Source organism: Amblyraja radiata, chromosome 2 (assembly GCF_010909765.2).
Source record: "Amblyraja radiata isolate CabotCenter1 chromosome 2, sAmbRad1.1.pri, whole genome shotgun sequence".
Lineage (NCBI taxonomy): Eukaryota > Metazoa > Chordata > Chondrichthyes > Rajiformes > Rajidae > Amblyraja > Amblyraja radiata.
Genome location: NC_045957.1, coordinates 58,006,007 through 58,029,852, shown reverse-complemented (window position 1 = coordinate 58,029,852; position 23,846 = coordinate 58,006,007). Strand labels below are relative to the sequence as shown.

General features: G+C 40.4%; 1 protein-coding gene across 5 annotated transcripts in view; it reads right to left on the bottom strand.

The window, feature by feature from the left end:
- The window catches only part of rbms3 (RNA binding motif single stranded interacting protein 3), a 1,345,529-nt gene extending 1,322,383 nt beyond the window's left edge, over positions 1-23,146 (bottom strand). For all 5 annotated transcript variants that reach the window (XM_033047243.1, XM_033047268.1, XM_033047258.1 and 2 more), the window contains exons 1-2: positions 23,058-23,146; positions 22,373-22,588 (exon numbers count right to left, since the gene is read on the bottom strand). In XM_033047243.1, the coding sequence (XP_032903134.1) occupies positions 22,373-22,570 (198 nt within the window). In that variant the 5' untranslated portion in view covers positions 22,571-22,588; positions 23,058-23,146. The remainder of the gene's footprint in view (positions 1-22,372; positions 22,589-23,057) is intronic.
- Between the last annotated feature and the right edge of the window lie 700 nt (positions 23,147-23,846).

Genomic DNA, 23,846 nt, shown 5'->3' with positions numbered 1-23,846 from the left:
TACAATTTTCGTACAGCTTCATTTTTAAAATTTTATAAATTGATAAGTGAATCGGGAAAAAAAAAGTAAAAAGGAAAGAGTGTAGAGAAAGAAGAAAAATACAAAAACGAGAGAAGAAAAGACCCCTGAACTGCCGAAGAAGTGAGAGACAAAAAAAAAAGACGTATATATGCCGCACAGTCCCCCCCTCCCCCCCGCTCACCCATCACAAGCATCAGTTTTAAATCTGTGTTCAACATACGGAGTTGTTTAAGGTGACTCCGGCAAGAGAAGTGATGCTGTACAGGAACTCTGGCGACCCCAAGGTGGGGTGGAGGTGAAAACTGGGAGGAAGTGGAGAGCCTGCAAAGCCGTGCTGCAAGTAGAGTCTCGGATACGCCACAGAGTCCTGGTGGGGGCAGTAACTCAGGGAAGAGCTGGGCTGTGAACCTTCCCAACCCCAATTTGACAAGGCCAAGGGGAAGGAGAGGTGCAGGCTGGTCCAGGAGGAAGTGAGGATCAGGAGAGGAGGTCTATGGGGAGGAGCGAATGTCACCTGAACATAAGTCGTGGTCCGATCAACCACAGCTGGGTCACCTGGGTGACGGTGTCTGATGTTGAAAGACCCAAAACACCCAATGACCCCAGGTTACATCAATGATGATGTGTTCAGGAGCAACAAGAGATGTAGCAAATAACAGCAGATGCTGGTTTAAATCGAAGGTAGACACAAAATGCTGGAGTAACCATTGGGTGACGCCAGCAATGGCTGGGTGACGCCAACAGACTCGCCAACAGTCTGTCTGTCCTTGCCTTCTTTGTGTTTTAATTGTATGAGTTAAATGTATGTTTTTAGTGTTCTTTAGCTTGTTTTATGTTGGGGGGGGGGGGGGGAACTTTTTCTAATCTCTTACCTCAACGGAGATGTGATTTTTTTCTGATCATATCTCCTGTGACTTAACATCGAGGAGTTGATGGCCTTTGCTGGAGACTGATTTTGAGAGCTCCACCCCGGTCGCTTGCAGACTTACCATCACGGAGCTCACGATCCCTTTGCCAGAAGTCGAGCTCAGAGCTCCAAACATGGGTGCTTACGGACTTAACATCACAGAGCCCGCGGTCTTGGTCAGAGACAGACTTTGGGAATTCCAAGCCTCAGGAGTTTCGAATGCCCCGATGGATGGTTTGAATGCCCCGACCGCGGGAGAATAAACAGGAAGAAAATTGGACTTTTTGCCTTCCATCACAGTGAGGAATGTGTGGAATCCACTGTGGTCAATGTTTATGTTAACTTTTATGTAGTGTGTCTTGTTGCTTTTTTTTCCGTATGGCTATAAGATAATTCACATATCACTGTACCTTAATTGGTACATGTGACAATAAAAGACCTTTGAAACCTTTGAAATCTTTGAACTCAGTGGGACAGGCAGCATCTCTGCAGAGAAGAAATGGGTGACGTTTTGGATCAAGACTCTTCTCCAGAGATGCTGCCTGTCCCACTGAGTTACTCCAGTATTTTGTGTCTACCATAATTTCCTTTCTTTTGGCTGGCTCCCTTCTTAAAGAGTGGAATCACATATATGATTTTGCTGTCCTCTGAAACCATTCCTGATTCTAGTGACTATTGAAAGATCACTACTAATGCCTCCACAATCTCTACAGCTACCTCTCTCAGAACCGTGGCGTATAATCCAACAGATTCAGGTGACTTATCCATCTTTAGACTTTCAGCTTCCCAAGCACCTTCTCATCTGTAATAGCAACTGGACTCACTTCTGCTCCCTGACTCTCTTGAATATCTGGCACATTGTTTTCCACTTTGAATACTGACACAACAAACGTATTCAATTAATCTGCCATTTCTTTGTTCATCATTAACACTTCTCCAGCGTCATTTTCCAGTGGTCCAATATCCACTCTTGCCTCTTTTTTCCTCGTTAAATATCTGTAAAACCGTTTGGTATCATCTTTTATATTAATGGCTAGCCTACCATCACATTTAATCTTTTCTCCCCTTATTGTTTTTTTAATTGCCTTTATTGGTTTTTAAAAGCTTTGCAATCCCCCAGCTTCCAATTAGTCTTTGCCATTTACATACATTCTCTTTTGCCTTTATGGTCTCATTTTCCCCTTGGTATGTTTCTTCCTCTTTGGGATGAAAAGATCCCGTCTTCCAAATTATTCCCAGAAACTCTTTCCAATGCTGCTCCACCATCATTCCTGCTAAGGTCCCCTTCCAATCAGCTCGATTGCTGGCTCATCTCTCCTGCTTCTAATTACCTTCACTCGACTCTAATACCAATACATCTGATTTCAAGATCTCCCTCTCAAACTGCAGGTTGAATTCTATCATACTACTAGACTAATTGGGACCCGTTGGGTCCCAGCATCACACGGGAGGGCTGGTCACCCAACGCAATATTCCACCTCTCCACCAATTCCAATATTGCTGGCCAGTGGGGGGGGGGGAGGGGGGGGGCTTTCTGTTGCACTAGTTCATACTATTTGTTATTTGTTGAACACACACACCCTCCACCTCACACACACTCACACAAGGACTCTCACACACACACACACACAGATTCATTCACACACGGACACACACACACACACACACACACACACACTAATTCACACATACACACACAGACTCATGCACACACACACACACGCAGACTCATTCACACACACACAGACTCATTCACACACACACTCATTCACACAGACTCATTCACACACACACACACACACACACACACACACACACACACACACACACACACACACACACACACACACACACACACACGCACACGCACATACACACTCATTCAATCACACACACTCACCCAATATTAAAATGCCAAGTAACTTCAGAACGTGTTGAATATACAGTATGTAAAATGAATGTTTAAAGCCTCCTGTAGAGGCTGCTGGTGCTGAAGCAAAAGTGTGCTTTAAATACGTAACATCCAACAAACACACTCACCATAGACAGAGCAGTCAGCTCTCTTGAATTATTCTAAGGCGCCTGCACTCGGCGCCATCTTGACGTCACCCTCTCGCTTCTTGCCACAAACCGGAAATGACGCACTCAGCGCCAGCATGCCGCTAACCGGAAATGACGTCATCTGCGCCATCTTGCAACTAAGCGAAAATCACAGAATGAGCGCCAATTTTGAAATTAAACACAGTCCTGATCTAATAAAATGTTTATTCACGCTTTATCCATCCGTAAGCCCTTTAAAAGCCAAGCCAATTGGACAAAAACACTTTGCAAGCCAACAAAACACATTTGCTGAAAGCCCTTTAAAAACCCAACCCAATTGGGCAAACACTTTGCAAACAACAAACACATTTGCTGAAAACCACATCGCAGGGACTCACCGTGGAGTAGACGTGCGTTCAGTGTTATTCGCAGCTCAGGGAGCCTTGACCCTCTCGCTTCCTCCGTCTGGTAGAGACTGAGTGAGCCACGACACTTCTGGGTTTAATAGTCCCTCCCCCCTGTCGCCAGCGGGGGCAGAAGAGAGAATGGCGACATTTTTTAAAACATTAATATCTCTCTAATTTTTCATCAATGGGAAATATCCTCCAGTCCAGTCCGGTGGAGGGAGGCTCTGAGCGAGGTGGCCAAAAATGACGGCCGTAAGTGGCGGCGTTCTCTCAGAAATCACATCGCAGTGAGTCAAAAACGGTCAAGATCTTACTTTTAGTAATATAGATGATTACTGCCTCTGAGGGGTTCCTTCACCTTAAGCTCCCTAATCTAGCCTGGTTCATTGAACAACATCCTTCATCTTTTGGGATCCAGTACCAACTGGATTTTCCTATCTACCTGCTTATTGAAATCCCTTATGACCACTGTGACATTGCACTGTGAAATTGACATTACATGACAATTGTATCTCCTAATATAATTTGTATCATAAATGCTGGCTACATTTTGGCCTATTTATAACTGCCAGCAGGGTATTTTTACCCTTGAAGTTTCTTAGCTCTACCCACACTGATTCTACATCTTCTGATCTTATGTCATCACTCACTAAGGATCTACATCTTCTGATCCTATGTCATCGCTTACTAAGACAAGGGAAACCCTTTCTGTTGAGGAAATGATTCTCAAAGATCTTGCAGAGGTGTATAAAATTATGAGAAGAAAAAGATTGGATAGACGCACAGAGTATTTTGCCCAGAGTAAGTGAATCAAGAACCAGGGGACATAGGTTTAAGGTAAAAGCGAAAGGGTTTAATAGGAATCGGAGGGGTAACTTTTTCACACAAAGGGTGGTGGGTATATGGAACGAACATGCTCCACAGTGCAAATCTTGCTTTCATATGTAGACAGCATGGATGTGAATAAACTATGCTTGCACAATGAACTATCAGCTTGGCAGTCTGAAACAAAGCTTTGTCCTTGTCGTCTGGAAGAATTTTACAACATAGCAGATTTCCAAATTTGCAGTGACCTGCTGCAGAATGTCACCATCAGGAGGGAATAATCATTCACCAAAGTCACATAATGACAAATGAAGAGAAACAATACTGGTAAGAGAAAAGGGAAAAGGAAAGAAGGCAGCAACCCACATAAATACTTCCTGTCTTGGCTGCCCAAAGAACATATCTGAGTCTGTTACCATTTAAAGCAATTGTATTCTCATGAATTCCTTGCTTTACCTTTGCAAACACAAACTATATGCATGATAAATGTACAAAAAAGAAAGCCGCACAAAATAAAGTTAACAAACCACTTTATAAATGAAATCATACTATGCAGGAAACAAATATATACAAAGGACACTTGTGAATTGCCACAACACACTCCCATCTGTCTCTGAAATGGTATACAAGTGTTTGCAACATCCAACTTTCGGAGAAGGAGATTACAATTGCCTTTGGAGAAATATCTCATGCAGCTTTGTATAGAGCAGCTGAGCTGAGAGCTGCACCGTCCTGGAATGGCAGCAGTTCAAAACTAGCCAGAGCGATAAGCTAATGCAAGTAGCAAATAGACAGAAGAACAAATGGTGCATACTTGCGAGTGATGACAAAATGGGTCTGCCACAATCCTAGTAATTTGCTAGAGGATTGGTTGTTGAAAGGTCATGATACTCTTCACAGTGTAGCTAATGATAGTTATAGAAACATAGAAACATAGAACATAGAAACATAGAAAATAGGTGCAGGTGTAGGCCATTCGGCCCTTCGAGCCTGCACCGCCGTTCAATATGATCATGGCTGATCATCCAACTCAGTATCCTGTACCTGCCTTCTCTCCATACCTCCTGATCCCTTTAGCCACAAGGCCCACATCTAACTCCCTCTTAAATATAGCCAATGAACTGGCCTCAACTACTTTCTGTGGCAGAGAATTCCAGAGATTCTCCACTTTCTGTGTGAAAAATGTTTTTCTCATCTCGGTCCTAAAGGATTTCCCCTCTATCCTTAAGCTGTGACCACTTGTCTTGGACTTCCCCAACATCAGGAACAATCTTCCTGCATCTAGCCTGTCCAACCCCTTAAGAATTTTGTACGTTTCTATAAGATCCCCCCCCTCAATCTTCTAAATTCTAGCGAGTACAAGCTGAGTCTATCCAGTCTTTCTTCATATGGAAGTCCTGCCATCCCAGGAATCACTGGTGGACCTTCTCTGTACTCCCTCGATGGCAAGAATGTATTTCCTCAGATTAGGAGACCAAAACTGTACGCAATACTCCAGGTGGGGTCTCACCACGGACCTGTACAACTGCAGTAAAACCTCCCTGTTCCTATACTCAAATCCTTTTGCTATGAATGCTAACATACCATTCGCTTTCTTCACTGCCTGCTGCACCTGCATGCCTACTTTCAATGACTGGCGTACCATGACACCCAGGTCTCGTTGCATCTCCCCTTTTCCTAATCGGCCACCATTCAGATAATAGTCTACTTTCCTGTTCTTGCCACCAAAGTGGATAATCTCATATTTATCCACATTATACTGCATCTGCCATGCATTTTCCCACTCACCCAACCTATCCAAGTCAGCTTGCAGCCTCCTAGCATCCTCCTCACACCTAACACTGCCCCCCAGCTTCGTGTCATCCGCAAACTTGGAGATGTTGCATTCAATTCCCTCGTCCAAATCATTAATATATATTGTAAATAGCTGGGGTCCCAGCACCGAGCCTTGCGGTACCCCACTAGTCACTGCCTTCCATTCTGAAAAGGACCCGTTTACACCTACTCTTTGCTTCATGTCTGCCAGCCAGTTCTCTATCCACATCAATACTGAACCCCCAATACCGTGTGCTTTAAGTTTGCATACCAATCTCTTATGTGGGACCTTGTCGAAAGCCTTCTGAAAGTCCAGATATAACACATCCACTGGTTCTCCCTTATCCACTAGTTACATCCTCGAAAAATTCTATAAGATTCGTCAGACATGATTTACCTTTCATAAATCAATGCTGACTTTGTCCAATGATTTCACCACTTTCCATAGGAAGTGTTTGTGATGTGATCTTGCCAATCCTTGACCCATTGGAATCTGCAGCAGTCATTATTGATCAGTTCCATAAGTTTACAGAGTTGGATCACCATTCCCATGCTGGAATGGATGGGCTACAAGTATTGCATAAGACCCTGTACCAATTGGCAATGGACTCCTGCAGGTTCATTGTTATTTGGTTGCCACTACTGATGACAAAACATTATATGTAAGTTATGGTGCCGAGTATACTTGTGCTGCAGGTCATAGGAATGTTAGGGACAAGACCCAAATGATAGAAACTGTCCACAGGTGAGCGATGAAACTCTTGTGAAACAGTCGGATATGAGAATAGTAATGTAACTAGTACGTTATGATACTTGAAAAAACTCCATCTGACCTTGACCAATCATGAGCTATCATGGAATATGTTGTATACTGCATTCATGTTCTTAGAGCCTGATTTCTGAAATTGACCTCCATAGCTATATTCCCCCAGAGCATCTTAAGCACATCAATTCGGCCACCAGGCTTTATGCAAGTTAAAGATTACTCTTATTTTACATCTCCACAAAGAAACTGGAAACCTCTGTCTGATTTTGTACATCTTCTTTTAATATTTTCCTGGTTAGATTCAGTTATCACATTACTGCCAGCTCCTGCTCATGGCACAATACAGGTGTAGGGCATAAATTCCACTGGTAACAATAATACAGAGATAATTTTGGGACATTATTTACTTATCCTTTACATGCAATTAAATTAATGACTAAAAGATACTAAATTTGAAATAACATTACAGTGCGTTAACAGCAAAATGCTGGATTTGATTAAGAAGTGAACAGTAAAATCCTATCATTAAATATCTATGGCATAATATATCTTTGAAGATACTGCATTCTCAAATAACATAAACCAAATTTTATAAAATCCATGAAATAAAATAAATAATTATGTTTGCATATTTGAATCCTTAAGTTGTATATTTTACTCTGTGTTCTGGAGACATTTGCTCACACTTATTTATCCAATTTTTAATACACACAATATAACCAATTATCCAAAAGGTAGTGTGGAAATAATTTTAACCTACAATGAGGACTTCATTTTCTATAGAAGCACGTCTTTTTCAAAACTATTCAATGCACAATGCAAATGGACAGTACTCTTAAAGAGCAATTGTTGTTGTAATGCACAAAGTACTCTTCAATAGCTGCCCTCGCAGCAATCATGCACAAAACACAGCAACTAATCTGTGCAGATCAAGCTCCCACCAACGTAAACATTACTGTTTTTTAAAATTTGCAAATATTTTGATTAAGGAAGATATATTTTCCAAAAAATCCAAAGATAATTCCACTGCTGTTTTTCAAAATATAACCACACAGACGTTGACACCCACTGAGGAGAGACCTTTTCTTTGAGAGACCTCCAACACCATTGCCATCCTTCCCTAGAATACTGGCAGGATATATGTCACCAAGTATCTGCAGCGTCTTGATCAAGTAACCTTCTAACTCAAAGGTACGGAGAGTTAACCTTCTAACTCAGAAGGCGGCACGGCGGCGCAGCGGTAGAGTTGCTGCCTTACAGCGCTTTCAGCGCCGGAGACCGGGGATCGATCCCAATTACGGGTCCTGTCTGTACGGAGTTTGTATGTTCTCCCCGTGACCGCGTGGGTTTTCTCCGAGATCTTTGGTTTCCTCCCACACCCCAAAGACGTACCAGTATGAAATTGGCTTGTTAAAGTAAAAATTATCCCTAAAGTGTGTAATGCGGGGATTGCTGATTGGCGCGATCCTGGTGGGCCGAAAGGCCTGTTTCCACGCTGTACCTCTAAACTAAACTAGAAGGACTGACATTCATCCATTGAATATATTATTTGAATATTTGCTCTTTAATTAACTGAGTGAGCAGTGGTAATCAGTGTGCTGTCCAACCTGGGAGTGTGGCTCATTTGAAGCCCATATGTGTTTTTTTAACTCTTTGCTGGCCATTGTGTAATATGTGTAGGATAGATGCTGCAGATGCTGGTTTACACCTAAGACAGACACAAAATGCTGGAGTAACTCAGCTGGACAGGCAGCATTTCTGGAGAGAAGGAATAGGTGACGTTTCGGGTGGAGACCGTTCTTCAGACCAAGAATTAGGGGAGAGCAAACGAGATGGAAGGGTACAATATATTTGATTTGTTTCTACCCGTCAATCATGTAAAATAAATATTGAATGACTTAGTCATAAATAATGACTTAGAATGGGCAGAAATCCAGCTAAATTAATGCACAGGATTAATCACCTGGAATTAAATATAATTAAATATAATTCTAGACTTCATCTTTCTACAAATATTCCTCAGAAATAAAATTCAAATTCTATTTGAAAGTATCCAAAATGAGAATCTCAAATTATACCCCTACACTTAATCAATCAATAGCTGTACTCCCACATCAGCCTTTGTGGAACAGCACACAAAATCAGCAGTGATAATATTATCACTACAAGAAAATGATGCCACGTTTCATAATATGTTGTCAAGCTGGAAAGGGTACAGAGAAGATTTACAAGGGTGTTGCCAGGGCTAAGGGCTGAGCTATAAGGACAAGTTGAGTAGGCTGAGAGCACAGGAGGATAAGGGGTGACCTTATTGAGATCATGAGGGGAATAGATTGGGTAGATGCACAGAGTCTCTTGCCCAGAATAGGCGATTCAAGGACCAGAGAATAAAAGTTTAAGGTGAAGGGGAAATGATTTAATAGGAATCTGACAGGTATCATTATCACACAATGGGTGTTTGGTGTATGGAACAAGTAGCCAGACGGGGTATATGAGGCAAGGACTATCCCAACATTTAAGAAACAGTTAGACCACGTACATGGATAGGACAGGTTTGAAGGGATATAGACTAAACGTGGGCAGGTGGTACTAGTGTAGCTGGGAGATATTGCCCGGTGTGGGCAAGTTGGGCTGAAGGGCCTGTTTCCACACCATGACGCTATATGTATGCAGATATAAAATACATATTAAAAATGCTTTACGTAAGCAGAGGTAAAAATCCCTTACAATAAGAATTGCAAGAATTTCTTCCTCCACATGACTAATGTATTTTCTATTCCTTTTATTTCTATTTCCTTATATTCATTCAGTTATTTTTGCAAACATAAATCAAAATCTCATTAAAATTCAAGTAAAGATGCAGCAAGGGGATAGTTTGTAATTCAATATTTTGAATTATGTTATTTAAGACAAAAAGCCATGCACTCTACAAGACTTAATCAGAAACTTGAATTGTCTGTATTTCCTGAAACTTATGATTTGAATACCTGTTCACATTTTGATATGGTCTAATGTTCCTGCAGGCTTTTCTTGCTTGTAATATTAAAATTATATTCTCTGGGTCCATTATACATTTTCATTTCAACATAATGAAAGTATAAATTTTGTTATGCCTTAAGAAATAATAGATAATGTTTATTATCTTGAAAATATTTACACATACTAAGTCTCTGACACTAAAATATGAGCATTGTTTTAATCTACGATTTTTCTCTCATGATGCAATATCCACAATAGAAAAACTGTTTGCAAAAAACATTTGATTTACAGGATGGATAATAAATAGCAAATAAGGTTACATAGTCATGGAAAAAGATTCATATAACCATGTGTCCGATTGCTTTTATCCTGGTGGAAATTGTGGAAATTGGTGGGCTTGGTAATTAAGATGCCTACCCAATATCATCAGTAGGTAACCTGACACAGTTCAAACTCCATCTTCAAGTTCGCCGACGACACCACCGTTGTTGGACGAACTGCAGATGACGAAGAGTCAGCGTATAGGAGAGAGTTTGATCGACTGACCAAATGGTGCCAGAACAACAACCTTGCTCTCAACATCAATAAAACCAAGGAACTGACTGCGGACTTTGGAAGAGGAAGGACGAGGATCCACAAACTTGCCTTCATCGACAGGTCAGTGATGGAGAGAGTCAAAAGCTTCAAATTCTAAGCATGCATATCACTGAAGATCTGTCCTGGACCCAGCACATTGATGCAATTGTAAAGAAAGCCCATCAATGCCTCTACTTCTTCAGAAGATTCAGTATGTCAATGAATAAGCTCTTGAACTACTACAGGTATACAGTAGGGAGCATGTTGACTGGTTGCATCACGGCCTGGTTCAACAACTCGAAACCCCAGGAATGAAGAAGATTGCAAAAAGTTGTGAACACTGCCCATTCATCATGAGTATTAACCTCCGTCGGCGAACTTGAAGATGGAGTTTGAACTGTGTCAGGCTACCTACTGATGATATTGGGTAGGCATCTTAATTACCAAGCCCACCAATTTCCACAATTTCCACCAGGATAAAAGAAATCGGACACATGGTTATATGAATCTTTTTCCATGACTATGTAACCTTATTTGCTATTTATTATCCTGTAAATCAAATGTTTTTGCAAACAGTTTTTTTTATTGTGGATATTGCATCATGAGGTATCAAAGGGATCTACGAAATTTGCTGCCTCAAAAAGGCAACCAGCATCATCCAAGACAAACACCACCCTGACCACACTCATTTCACTCCTGCCATTGGAAGAAGGGGAGGGAAACTGTTATGTCCAGTTTCAGGTGCTGCTTCTTCCCTGCAACCATCACGCTATTAAACACTGCAACCTCTACATAAGCTCCAAACTATATAGACTTGGGATACTATTTTTTACTTTACACTATTACTGTTTGTTTGTTTTTTTTATACACAGAACTTTCTTTTGTTGATTATTATGGGTTTTACAGAGTACTATGTTTACGTATCTGTTGTGCTGCTGCAAGTAATAATTACATTGTTCTGTTTCAATGACAGTAAAATACTCTTGATAGGTCTGAACCGTTTTTTACAATCAGCTCTGCAAATATGAATGACTAAGTCAACATTAAAGTTGATGGATAACTTGGCTACAGAGCAGAGTTAGGATGTTCAGCAGTAGTGGGCGAGGGTAGCATTTCTGGGAGAGCTATAGGTTCAATTGTTCAGTGCTTGGTTTCCCAAAGTATATATATAAATGCACTCTGCCACAGAGAAAATTAAAATCAAGTTCAAGTTCAAGTGAGTTTATTGTCATGTGTCCCTGATAGGACAATGACATTCTTGCTTTGCTTCAGCACACAGAACATAGTAGGCATTTACTACAAAACAGATCAATGTGTCGATATACTATAATATAAATATATACACACATGAATAAATAAAATGATCAAGTGCAAATAACAGATAATTGGTTATTAATAATCAGAGTTTTGTCCGAGCCAGGTTTAATCGCCTGATGGCCATTCCATTTCTAATAACAGTAAAAAAAAATGTAATCAAGCCTTTCCCACTTCAGACAGCAATACAGCATTCAATTTAAGACCCAAGGAAAGATAATGTCAAGTCCAATGATAACATGTGTACATTTTTAAATTATCATGGCAGCACCCAATTGTTGAGCTGTACTTAACCTGTACTTGAAGTTGAGCTGTACTTAAACAAAACAAATGGTTTATTCCTTAAGAAGATACACAGATTTCGACAATAAAAAACACTGAAAGTAGGTATTTGCCTTCTGTGGAGCTAATGTAGGAAATCAATTGTGAAAAAATCTTTATTTAATGAAGAGATTATTCTCAGACCATTTTTGAGAATTATCTCTTCACTAAATAAAAGGCGGTACCAGAGATGTTGATGTGATGAAGAAAGGAGGTGCCATAGATGTTGAAGAGATGAAAATCAATAAAGAGACATTGGAAAGGCTAGAATGATTTAAGTAATTAGGTCACATGATTCAAATGGTTTAAGTAATTACTCGTCGGTTGTTGAGCGATGTGGATCTGAAGATTGCAGGAGAATTTGCAGTAATTTTTCCATCTTCTCTGGGGAGGTAACAGAGGGGTGAAGAATGACAAAAATAACAGAGATGTAACATGAAGAAAGAAAACTACAGGCAGATTATTTTAAACTCAGTAACAGCGAGGCTTTCAGAAATAATATTCAGGGACAAAAATAATAAGCACTTGCAGAATGTATATCATACTTGACAATCCTCATTCAATGTTTTAATGAAATAACAGATAAGCCTGATCAAGGCAATACAGTTGTTACTTCTAATAGGTTTTTTGACATGGCCCAATGTAAAATGGTAGTTATCAATAGTGAGCCTCCTGAAATAGAGGGGAATGACACCATAGGTAAAACTTGGCTCAAGATCACACAGCGGAGAGTCATAGTAAATGGCTGTTTTTCAAAGCAATGTATCCCCAAAAGTCAGTCCCAGGACCGTTACTTTTTCATTATATTTGTTACTACTTGCATTTGGATATATGGGGTAAAATGACAAAATTTGCACATGAAACCAAAACTGGAGTAAACAGTGATTAAGACAAAAGAAGATTGCAAGATAATAAAAATTGGCAGGGAGAGGCAAACAGAGAAGAAGTAATGAGGTTTAATACAGAGAATTGTAAAGTAAATCATTTTGACAGAAGGGACAAGGAGAGATAATACATGCAAATTGTCTAGGTTTAATAATTACGCAGGAATAGAGAGCTACCAGTAAACGGGTGTATATATTTTTTACACAATATGTTGACAATGAAAAATAAAACGTTGGATTCCTGACTTCTTAAAGATAGACCGAGTAAATACTGGTTGGATTTTGATCAACCTCTCAAAACCATTGTTCAGCCACAACTGGATGCTTATACTTTAAAGAAGGACATGAAGGTCAAAGAGAGAAAGAACAAGAGATTTACTCAGTGCCGGATTTACCTCTAGGCTTGGTAGGCTGAAGCCTAGGGCCTCAAAATCCAGGGGGCCTCCGGCCAAGGTGTCATAGGCCTTTCTTACATATGCTGTCACAACACACTGTCGTCTCTAAACAACCCTTCAGTAATTTTCCTTGCCCTCCATTTCAGAATAATACTGTTTTAAGCCGATAACTCGACACTAGCACTGACAATAAAAAAATGTTTTTAAAGCGCAGCATTCCAGCCTGTTATCTCATTGGCCATGCTCGGTTGCACATCGGTGTCAATCTGGTGGCACCGGGGTCCGGCAAACTTTCACACGCGCTCCAGTAAGCAGCTATGGCGGGTGCAAGGGAACATCTTTGGATACTTGCAGGCTTCAAAAGTCAAAACTCAGGGGTAAGTAGGAAAGTGAAAAGATATTTGAATTAGGAAGTTGGCAAGGGGCAATGCTAGGATGTAGAGCTGATAATCGTTGTTAGAAATCTACTCAATCACTACGGTATTTAACAATAACATTTTATGTGCTTTAGAGAAGGAATTGTGAATTGTGGAATTTTAAACACCCGTCATCATCCTTGGCTTTACTCAAGTTATTTAATACACTCTTCCATCTTCCTCTAGTCGTGGGGGTGGGGGATCAGGAGGGGCCTCACAAGTGGAATAGCCTAAGGCCTCTCTTCATCTAAATCCGGCACTGGATTTACTATAATAGAACGTAGGCACAAAATACTGGAGTAACTCAGCGGGACAGGCAGTGTCTCTGGAGAGAAGGAATTGGTGACATTTTGGGTCAAGACCATTCTTCAGACTATAATAGATCTAGGGTTGCAAAGATTCAGCTACAAGGTTAGATTGGAGATGTTTTGGATATTCTCTTTGGAGCAGAGAATGTTGAGAAGAAATTGAGCATAGGTCAAGATCATGAATTATTTATATGGAGTAAATAAGGGAAGCTGTTCCTATTGCAAAAGATTCAAGGGACAGGGGATTCAGATTCAAAGTAATGAGCAAAACACACAGAAGAGAAGTGAGAAAAATATTTTTTGTTTACAAAGAGAGAAGTTATATCTGCAATTTACAACTGACAAAAGTAATGGGAATCTGGGCTTTCCAAGGGAAATTGGATAGGGACTTAAAGAAAATAACATGTAGAGTTACAGAGTAAAAGGGGAAGGGGGGAAGGGTGTGTGTGTGGGAAGGAGGGGGAGGGGAGAAGGTGGAAGGGGAAGGGGGTTTGTTGGGGGGGGGTGAGGGACTCCACTCAGCGGCCACCGGCCGCAGCACCATACAGCACCTCCAGACTCCACACAGCGGCATACCCAACTCCACACAGCAGCTTTCCCGACTCCATTCAGCGGCTTACCCGACTCCACACAGCGACTTTCCCGACTCCACACAGCGTTTTTCCCATCTCCACGCAACGGCTTTCTCGACTCAATGCAGCAGCTTTCCCGACTCCACACAGCGGCTTTCCCGACTCCACGTAACGGCTTTCCCGACTCCACACAGTGGCTTTCCCGACCCCACTCTTGCGGACTCAATCAGCACGGCTTGTTTACTCAGTCCCGCCTCCGGGGCTTTATGCTCCAGCGGGTGCCGGAAGGGGCGTTACCTTCATGGTGACTGACAGGCGAGAAGACCAATCTACTGATCTCATGATTTTTTAAACCTTCATAACTTTTCGCATATTTCACCGATCGGAAAAAAACTTGGTGGCTTGGAGCAGAGGAGAACGGTGAGTAAGGTGGCGAATGGTGAGTAAGCTGGCGAAAAAAATCCTAGCAATGTAGGGTAGCATTTTTGCGCATATTTAATTACAATGCAGACCGGAAGTGGTCAAGATGAGAGTTTTAGTAATAGTATAGATAACAATGTTGTAAAAATAAAAATTGCTGGATATCCTCAGAAGGTCAAGCAGTATTTGTGGCAAGAGGTACAGTTAGCATTTCAGTTCAATTACTTATTCAGAATAAAAGAAATGTTGATTTATTGTGCTCAGAATTTAGAATAATCTCCATGTCAAAAAGAGCACTGGACAAAATTCAAATTAATACTTTTCTTATGTGACTAGATGGGTATGGTAGTTAAATTCCTTGTCTAGCAGACCAGAGGTCTAGATTAATAATCTAGAAATATGTTTAAATCCCAGCAGACCAGATGGGAAATTTGAAATTAAATAATAAATACATTTGGAACCCACCCAGTTCTCCAACATCCTTCCGAGAAATAAATCGTATATGTAGAGCAGATTCCGTTTTGACACAGAAACCACCACAATGTGGCCATTTCTTAGATTTGAAATGTTTCTCAATTTTTGTTTAACACGCCTTTTCAAGAAGAGCAATGTATGTAAACAAATCACGCATCCATTCAAGATGAAAACAAAAATTTGCACTGTGATTTATTGATGCCAATATTATTTACCAATAATATTTCAAGTGCTTTTGCACAGCATGCCCATGGCAGCCAACGAGCCAGAAAGTGCAAGGTTAATGAAAGTGAAGGAATATGAAATTAACCAAAAAAGACATGTACATTTGAATAATAGTCAAACACTCAAATAAAGCTTGCAGAGAGAGAGAGAGAGAGAGAGAGAGAGAGAGAGGAAGAGAGAGTTAGAGTTAGAGTGAGAGTGAGAGTGAGAGTGAGAGTGAGAGTGAGAGTGAGAGAGAGAGAGAGAGAGAGAGAGAGGGAGAGGGAGAGAGAGAGAATGTTTTAATTGTCAAGAAGAATTAAAGCTGAAGGATGTGCTTTTCAAATCAGAATGAAGTAATTTTCAGTGCCAGAGAGGTTGTTCAGGAAAACATTGTTCAGTTAAGTTTATTATAATCATGTGTACTGAGGTACAGAGAAAAGCTTTTGTTTACGTGCTATTCAGTCAAAGACTATAGGATTTATTAAAAAGCTTCTTTACATTAAGGTGCACAGGCTCTATTATATGTTTTCACAACTTTAATCAGCATCTGTGACATCAGTTGTGTTACATATTTAAATAAGGTTCCAAACAGCTAAGTGCCATTTACATGCATTTTACTGAGGAGAGGTAGGGTATCTTATGGGCCTGTCCCACTTAGGCGACTGCAGGTGACTATGCAGTCACCACATGGTCGCCACATGTTCGCCGTTGGTTGCCGGGGAGTCGCCTTCATGGTCGTGAGGAGTTCCCGCATTCTGGGAACTAGTTGCGGCCTCATTATGGTCGCCGCGAATTTTTCAACATGTTGAAAAATTTGCGGCAACCAGAATGAAGCCGCCATGGAGAGTAGCGAGAATTCTCTTGCCGTAGGTGGGTCGCCAGAAGGTCCTAGTGGGTTGCAAGGTCGAAGATTCTCGTAGATTCTCGTAGGTTGTAGCCAGTGCTGAAGGTGAATTTCATTGGCTCATAGGGAAAAAATGCGTAAGCAGTAGTTTTCAGAACCAAGGATAACGACCGATAATGTTAAATGTCTGCCAAGCTTCACAGCCGTGTATCTCTGGCTTCTTAAAAGTTGTTTCCACTCCTTCTGCCCCCTCTCTTCACCCCCCCCCCCCCCCTCCCCCCTCTTTTAAAGTACTCATCATACACTGTGCTTTAGCTGTCTTAATTACTTCTCTCCATACCCCTGATCCCTTTAGCCACAAGGGCCACATCTAACCCTCTCAAATATAGCCAATGAACTGGCCTCAACTACCTTCTGTGGCAGAGAGTTCCAGAGATTCACCACTCTCTGTGTGAAAAATGTTTTTCTCATCTCGGTCCTAAAGGATTTCCCCTCTATCCTTAAGCTGTGACCCCTTGTCCTGGACTTCCCCAACATCGGGAACAATCTTCCTGCATCTAGCCTGTCCAACCCCTTAAGAATTTTGTACGTTTCTATAAGATCCCCCCTCAATCTCCTAAATTCTAGCGAATACAAGCCGAAAGGTTTGTAATAATAAATGTTATAATAAAAGGTATTATATTTGAATGTATTTGACTGGACTAGAAGTAATTCTTTGGCATTAGGATAAATATTTGAAGAGTAAAAAATAACAAGTCAAGGGAAAGGAGCATGAGTGTGGACATATTGGATAGTCCCTAAAAGAAATGCTTCATGCAAGGATGTTGTTACGCTGAAAAGGAAGCAGATAAGGTTTACGAGGTGGAAGAAACAGATCTGTTGATGCTAGAGGATGTTTGATATAGAGATCCAATATGAAAATGGTAAAATATTAACTTTGATAGCATGTGGTCTGTGTATCGCCACCAGTGTTAAGTACAAAGACTAATGTGCCCGATTTGATATCAAGGCAGGAAGCTAAAATAAGTGAAAGAGAGGATAATTTTTGTGGCGAGTCAGTGGTTTCATCTTGCACATTTTCATAATGCGAAAATCAGTGTTGCGATTGCCAGTGCTGAGGCCATTAGAGCCCAGACTACTGGATCCAGCACACAAGGAGTTGACAAAAGTTTTGGCTGAAATCATTTTTGAAAAGATTTTATTTTGCTCTGAAAGTGTTTAATTTGTAATTTTAGAAGAAAATGGTATCTATTGCAAAGGAGAAATCAATGTCTGGAATAGAATTGGTCAAGAATCATGTAATTATGTTGTTATGGGTTGATCTGAGACCACATCTAGTGTAATCAAAGTGCCTTGAGTTATTTTTGGGATATTTTTAAGAGCTGGTTTTGGCACTACCTAATATTGGAGTATTTCCATGCCAAAGAAATACCGTCCAAAACCCTGCAGTTTCTCTGGGTATCCTCCAGTTATAGATAACTGTCATTCAGAAGCTGTGTAAAACAGCAAAAACATCCACGCTGATACAACGATATCAAGGGATAATTGCAACATTTGCAAGCCATTTACTGATGCAGGACATTTGCCCAAACTATCTAGGCTGGAAGCTCTGACGGAATTTTGAAAGGGGTACAATATCTATAAGGCCTTCAAGAGTATCATGGCTCCCTGGGCAGAGATCAAGTAAATAACTACGAATGGGGTTTGGAATAGAATGTGCTGTCAGTTCATGTGTGGTTTCAACTGTTCCAACAAAACAGTTGGATAAGTGGCTAGTAAAGTCGTCAAGCTGGCTCATCAACACAAGGTTGAAACATTTGATGAAAAGGCCAATTATTTTTATGACCTGGTTTTAAGGCGATACTTTTAAGACCTGGTTTTGGCACAACCTAATATTGAAGGAGTATTTCCATGCCAAAGAAATACCGTCCAAAACCCTGCAGTTTCCCTGGGTAAGTGGAAAGAGATCACTGATTGATTTTGTGTGTTTGAAATAATATGCTGCTCTTTATTACAATAGTAACGATTGTTGAATTTTATTGAATTGGTGTACATTTATATGTGGGCAGGAGATACAAAAACCTCAAGTAACACACGACCAGGTTCAGGAAATCGATTTTTTTTTATAATGATCAGGTTTTTATACAAACCAGCACAACCCTAATCCTTACTTGGCAATGCAACACAATGGGCCATCTCTTATTATATCATGGACTTCTTTTTATCTAATTGTCAAAGTGCAAGAATAACTCAGTGGGTCAGGCAGCATCTCTGGAGAACATGGATATTCAACGTTTTGGGTGGGACCTTTTTCCAGACTGGAAAAGAGTCCTGAACTGTCTGAAGAAGGGTCTCAACCCAAAACACCACCCATTCCTTCTCTCCAGAGATGCTGCCTGTCCTGCTGAGTTACTCCAGTTTTTTGTGTCGATCTTGAACTGAAATGTTGCTTATCCATGTTAGCCAACCTGCTGAGTTGTCCATGTTAGCCAACCTGCTGAGTTGTCCATGTTAGCCAACCTGCTGAGTTGTCCATGTTAGCCAACCTGCTGAGTTGTCCATGTTAGCCAACCTGCTGAGTTATTTTGTAAACCAGCATCGCCAGTTCATTGTGTCTATATTTTTCTAATTGTGTTTGTGCAGTAAAGGATATTTTGCAAGACATTTTTCTTTTTAGTCTTGCAGAATGTATGCAGAATGTATGTATAATTTATATTTATGTGTTATCCGAGTCTATGTGCCTGCTGATTTTCATTAACTCACCGTTCTTGTGCAATGATAATAGACTCAACATGACGAGTTTCTTAACTGAAAAACCCTACATTGACTAATATAACCTATGCCCATGTTAGAAATCTAATTATTAACTAGTTTTGTGCTCAGTGCATCATAATGAGAGCAAAATGTGCCTTAAAGTAAGAAATCAAACTATATATTTTTTTCACAGATGTCCTTTTTTCATTCACCTAAAACATTGATTCTTAGAAGGGCACAAATGTTGAAACAGCAAATATTATTTTTTTTTGACGGGATTCTGCACATACAATGCATGGATAAACTAAAAAGGAAAGGTCATGTGCACTTGAAACATGAATATGCAATAAAAATGTAATTACGATGCTGTAAACGCATCTGACAACAATTTTAAAAGTTTAACCATGTAGCTCATTCAAAAACTCACATTAAATTTATTTTACAAAATATTATTAATTGTTTATCAGGGCTGTCAACTAAACAGCATTAATGTGTAAATTGATGAGCTTTTTTAAAAACACTTTAATCACACACCACAAAATGAAACAGCTTTAAAAAAGTAAATTAAACTTTCAGCATTAGTCTCTCACACCTCATGTTAGGCATCTTACACATGCAAGAAATGCAGTTGCAGTTTCCATATGCAATGACAACACTCAGCTTTATTTCCTCACTATTCATTGCCACACCATTTTTATGTTTGTTTGTCCCGGATTGTTTCAACTGCCTGCCTGACATCCAAAATTAGATTTGTAGAAATTTCCTGCTACTAAATATTGGTCTCCAACACAATATTGATCTCCTCTCTAACAACTAAAATTCCCATATTAGCAACCTACTATGGCTGATCTTCACAATCTCGGCATAGCATCCAAGGATGTTACCTCAAACACTTCTGACCATTCATTACCAAACCTGTATAGGTCCAACACCATAATATCACAGCCAAGAAAACACACCATGCCTCTAATTCATCTGAAGGTGAAGGTAATTTGGAATGTCTCCAATGACTTACCAATTTCTACAGATGCACCATAGAAAGCATCCTACTCAAATGCATCACAGCTTGGTATTGTGGAGAGTCGTGAGCACAGCCGGGTCCATCATACAAGCAAACCTCTCTCCCATCAAATCCATCTATACTACACACCGTCTTGTGAAAGTAGCCAATATAATCAAGGATCACTGGTCATTCTCTTGTCTCCCTTCCCTAATGAGCAAAAGATACAAAAGCTCAAAAGCAGATACTACCAGATTCAAGAACAGCTTCTTCTCCGCTGTCATTAGATTCCTGAAAATATCTCTCATTTGCTGAGGATGTATCCCTGATCTTCCAATCTACCTCTTTGTAGTCCTTGCACTTGTTTTATCTGCACTTTCTCTGTAGCAATAACACTGCACTCTGTACTGAATATTTTGTTTTTTTGCACAATCTGATATAATCCTGTATGATATGATTGGCTTGGATAGCACACAAAACAAAGCTTGTCATTGTATGATGGTGCACATGATAATAATAAATCAATTCCTGACCTGCTCCACCATTCATCAAGATCATGCTGATCTCTCTGTGCCTCCAACCCATTGCACATTAATCCAGTAATCTTTCACCTCCTTGCTTATCAGGTATCTGTCTACATTTGCCATAAAAAGTTCCAATTATTTTTTGCCATCAAAAGTTCCCAAGAATATTGTGTGCCGTTTTGGTCTCCTAATTTGAGGAAGGACATTCTTGCTATTAAGGGAATGCAGCGTAGGTTCACGAGGTTAATTCCCAGGATGGCATGACTGCCATATAATGAAAGAATGTAGCGACTGTGCTTGGAATCACTGGAATTTAGAAGGATGAGAGGGAATCTTATAGAAACATATAAAATTATTAAGGTATTGGACATGCTAGGTTCAGGAAACATGTTCCCGATGTTGGGGGAGTCCAGAACCAGGGGCCACAGTTTAAGAAATGGTTGGCCATGTAGAACTGAGATGAGGAAAAACTTTATCACACAGAGAATTGTGAATTTGTGGAATTCTCTGCCTCAGAAGGCAGTGGAGGATAATTCACTGGGTGCATTCAAAAGAAAGTTAGCTAGAGCTCTCAGGGCTAGCTGAATCAAGGGATATGGGGAAAAGGCAGGACAGGGTACTGGTTGTGGATGATCAGCCATGATCACATTGAAAGGCGGTGCTGGCTCGAAGGGCCGAATGGCCTACTCCAGCACCTATTGTCTACGTATGACATGGTCTTCAGAAAAAATAAATCTTCAGATTGTCTTCAGTGAGCGGTCCTTATTTTAAAAAGGTGACCTCCAGTCCCAGAATCTCTCGCATAAGAAAACACAGATCTACAGCATGTTAAGCCCATCATGTCAAATTACCTCACATTCTTCTAAATTTCAGTAAATACAAACTTAGCCTGGATACCTGTTTATTATAAAGACTGGATATGTAGATACATTTTGGTTTCACAATTCACAACCAAAGTATAAACTCCTTCAGTTTATCCTTTGTAGTTTAGATTTAATTGAAACAAAACATGGTTTTGAAAAATTGCACACAGATTCTTCCAATGAACAAAGTAAAACTCTAGATATTGGATGGGCAAAGCAAATCAATAATAAATGGAACAAACTTGCCACATAGGTCAAAAACCTGTTTGAGTAGTGATCTTGAACAAGCCACTGATATTTATGTATGAGCCCATTCATTCTGTTTTACTGTAAGCCCTGATTTATTTTAACAAACCAATGCCATTTGGTACAATTATAGAGAGGCACGGCATATCAGTCTTAGCTTTTGACTAATTAATATTGTCAGCAATATCTCTGGATTTGTATATTCCATAATTATTTATTTGTAATCACTACCTTAAAACAATAGCTGCGATACCATTGTTATTATGCCCACCTTGCAGTGCAAAGCAAGGCATTGTGACATTCTTCATAATTTCCCACTTCCTGTTGATCATTCACAATTACCACAATAATTAATGTCTGCACCAGCCAGTCAAATGCTTGTTCCACAAGGTTTACGTGCAAATGTGTGGTATTTAGAAAAATACAACATATTAAAACAAATATTTTAATTCTGAAAAATGAATAAAAAGTAAGAACATTTAAGGTGTTCATACCTTCTTGTCTTCCCGGTCATTTGCTTGCCTCTTTTCTTGATTGTGGCTGTCACTGACAGTTGCACTCTCCTCTTGCTGCCCATCCTGCTGTTGCTGCTGCTGCTGCTGCTGACAGCCACTGCCTCCAGACCCCTGAGCGTGGGGGATGGGCTCCAAGCTCCCGTTCTCCCGACACTGAGAAACTCCGTTTACATCCATCTCGGTCTTCCAAATTTACTACATTGCACAAGATTTAAAACAACAACGTCAGATTATCACAACGCCAGCTTGTATTTCAATCAGGGTTGAGTCAATGCGAGCTGATCGCCTGAGAACCGTAGAACGAGGCACAAATCGCAGACTTTTGAATTTGTCCTTGTGCAATGGCCTTCAGTCGCCCTAAAGAAAAAGCAAACGCTAACTAAGCAGATAAACTCGGCATTTAGTGGGCAGGGCTGATTTACTTAACCGTCGGTTATGGGGAATAGCTTCCACCACAGCTCTGGACCCATCCCAAAGTTACAAAAGAAAGGGGGGGGGGGGTGAAATAAAATTCCCAGTATTATTGCAGTGTCTGGTGGTGTGTTCGCTTTAAGAACCGCTCGGTATAAATGACACCCAAAAGTTAAAGCCCCTTCCGAGGGAATGGCGAAATTAAAAAACCCACGCGACCTCGAAAGGCGGATGTAAGAAATGAGTTCCCAACCTGTGAGATGCGGTGCAGGCGCTGACACTCCGGCATTTACTCGGCGAGCCGGGTTCCGCTGGTGCTCATCTATCCTCTGTGTGACCGTGGCTCTCGCACTCGTACTCCGCCCGCGTCGCTCCACGCAGCCCCTGCACAACGAGAGCCGGAGTCAAGAGAATGGAAGGGGGGAACATTCAGGGATAAGAATCAAAATATCTTCTCCCCACTCCAGTCTCGAAAAGCCTGCTATTTGGAGTTTGTCAAATAAAAAAGGCCATATTATTATTATCGATCTTTTGAAAAATAAAACTCTTTTGAATGAGCTCGAGTAAAATCACATCAACTTCAAAAATTATTATCCAGAGATGTAATATCTACATCTGCTGTATTACCAGTGTATTAATATACAGGCCTTGTCGATTTCACTGAATAAATAAATATATGCACTTATGGAAAATAGTTAGCAAATTAAAATACTGGTGTGTAAATTGCCCTTTTAACCATCAAATGACAATTATTGAAATGTGAAGTGTCTCCAGACATTAATAAAATAATTTTAGCAACATTTAATTCAAAAGAGGGAAGATTTGTCAAAATATCAGATAGCTATGCTGAAAATAATATTGGCTGTATTTCAATGTGGTTATTATTCAAGGTTGTAGATCATGTCTGAGGAAGGGTCTCGACATGAAACGTCACCCATTCCTTCTCTCCAGAGATGCTGCCTGCCCTGTTGAGTTACTCCAGCTTTTTGTGTCTATCTTCGGTTTAAACCAGCATCTGCAGTTCCTTCTTACACATGTCATT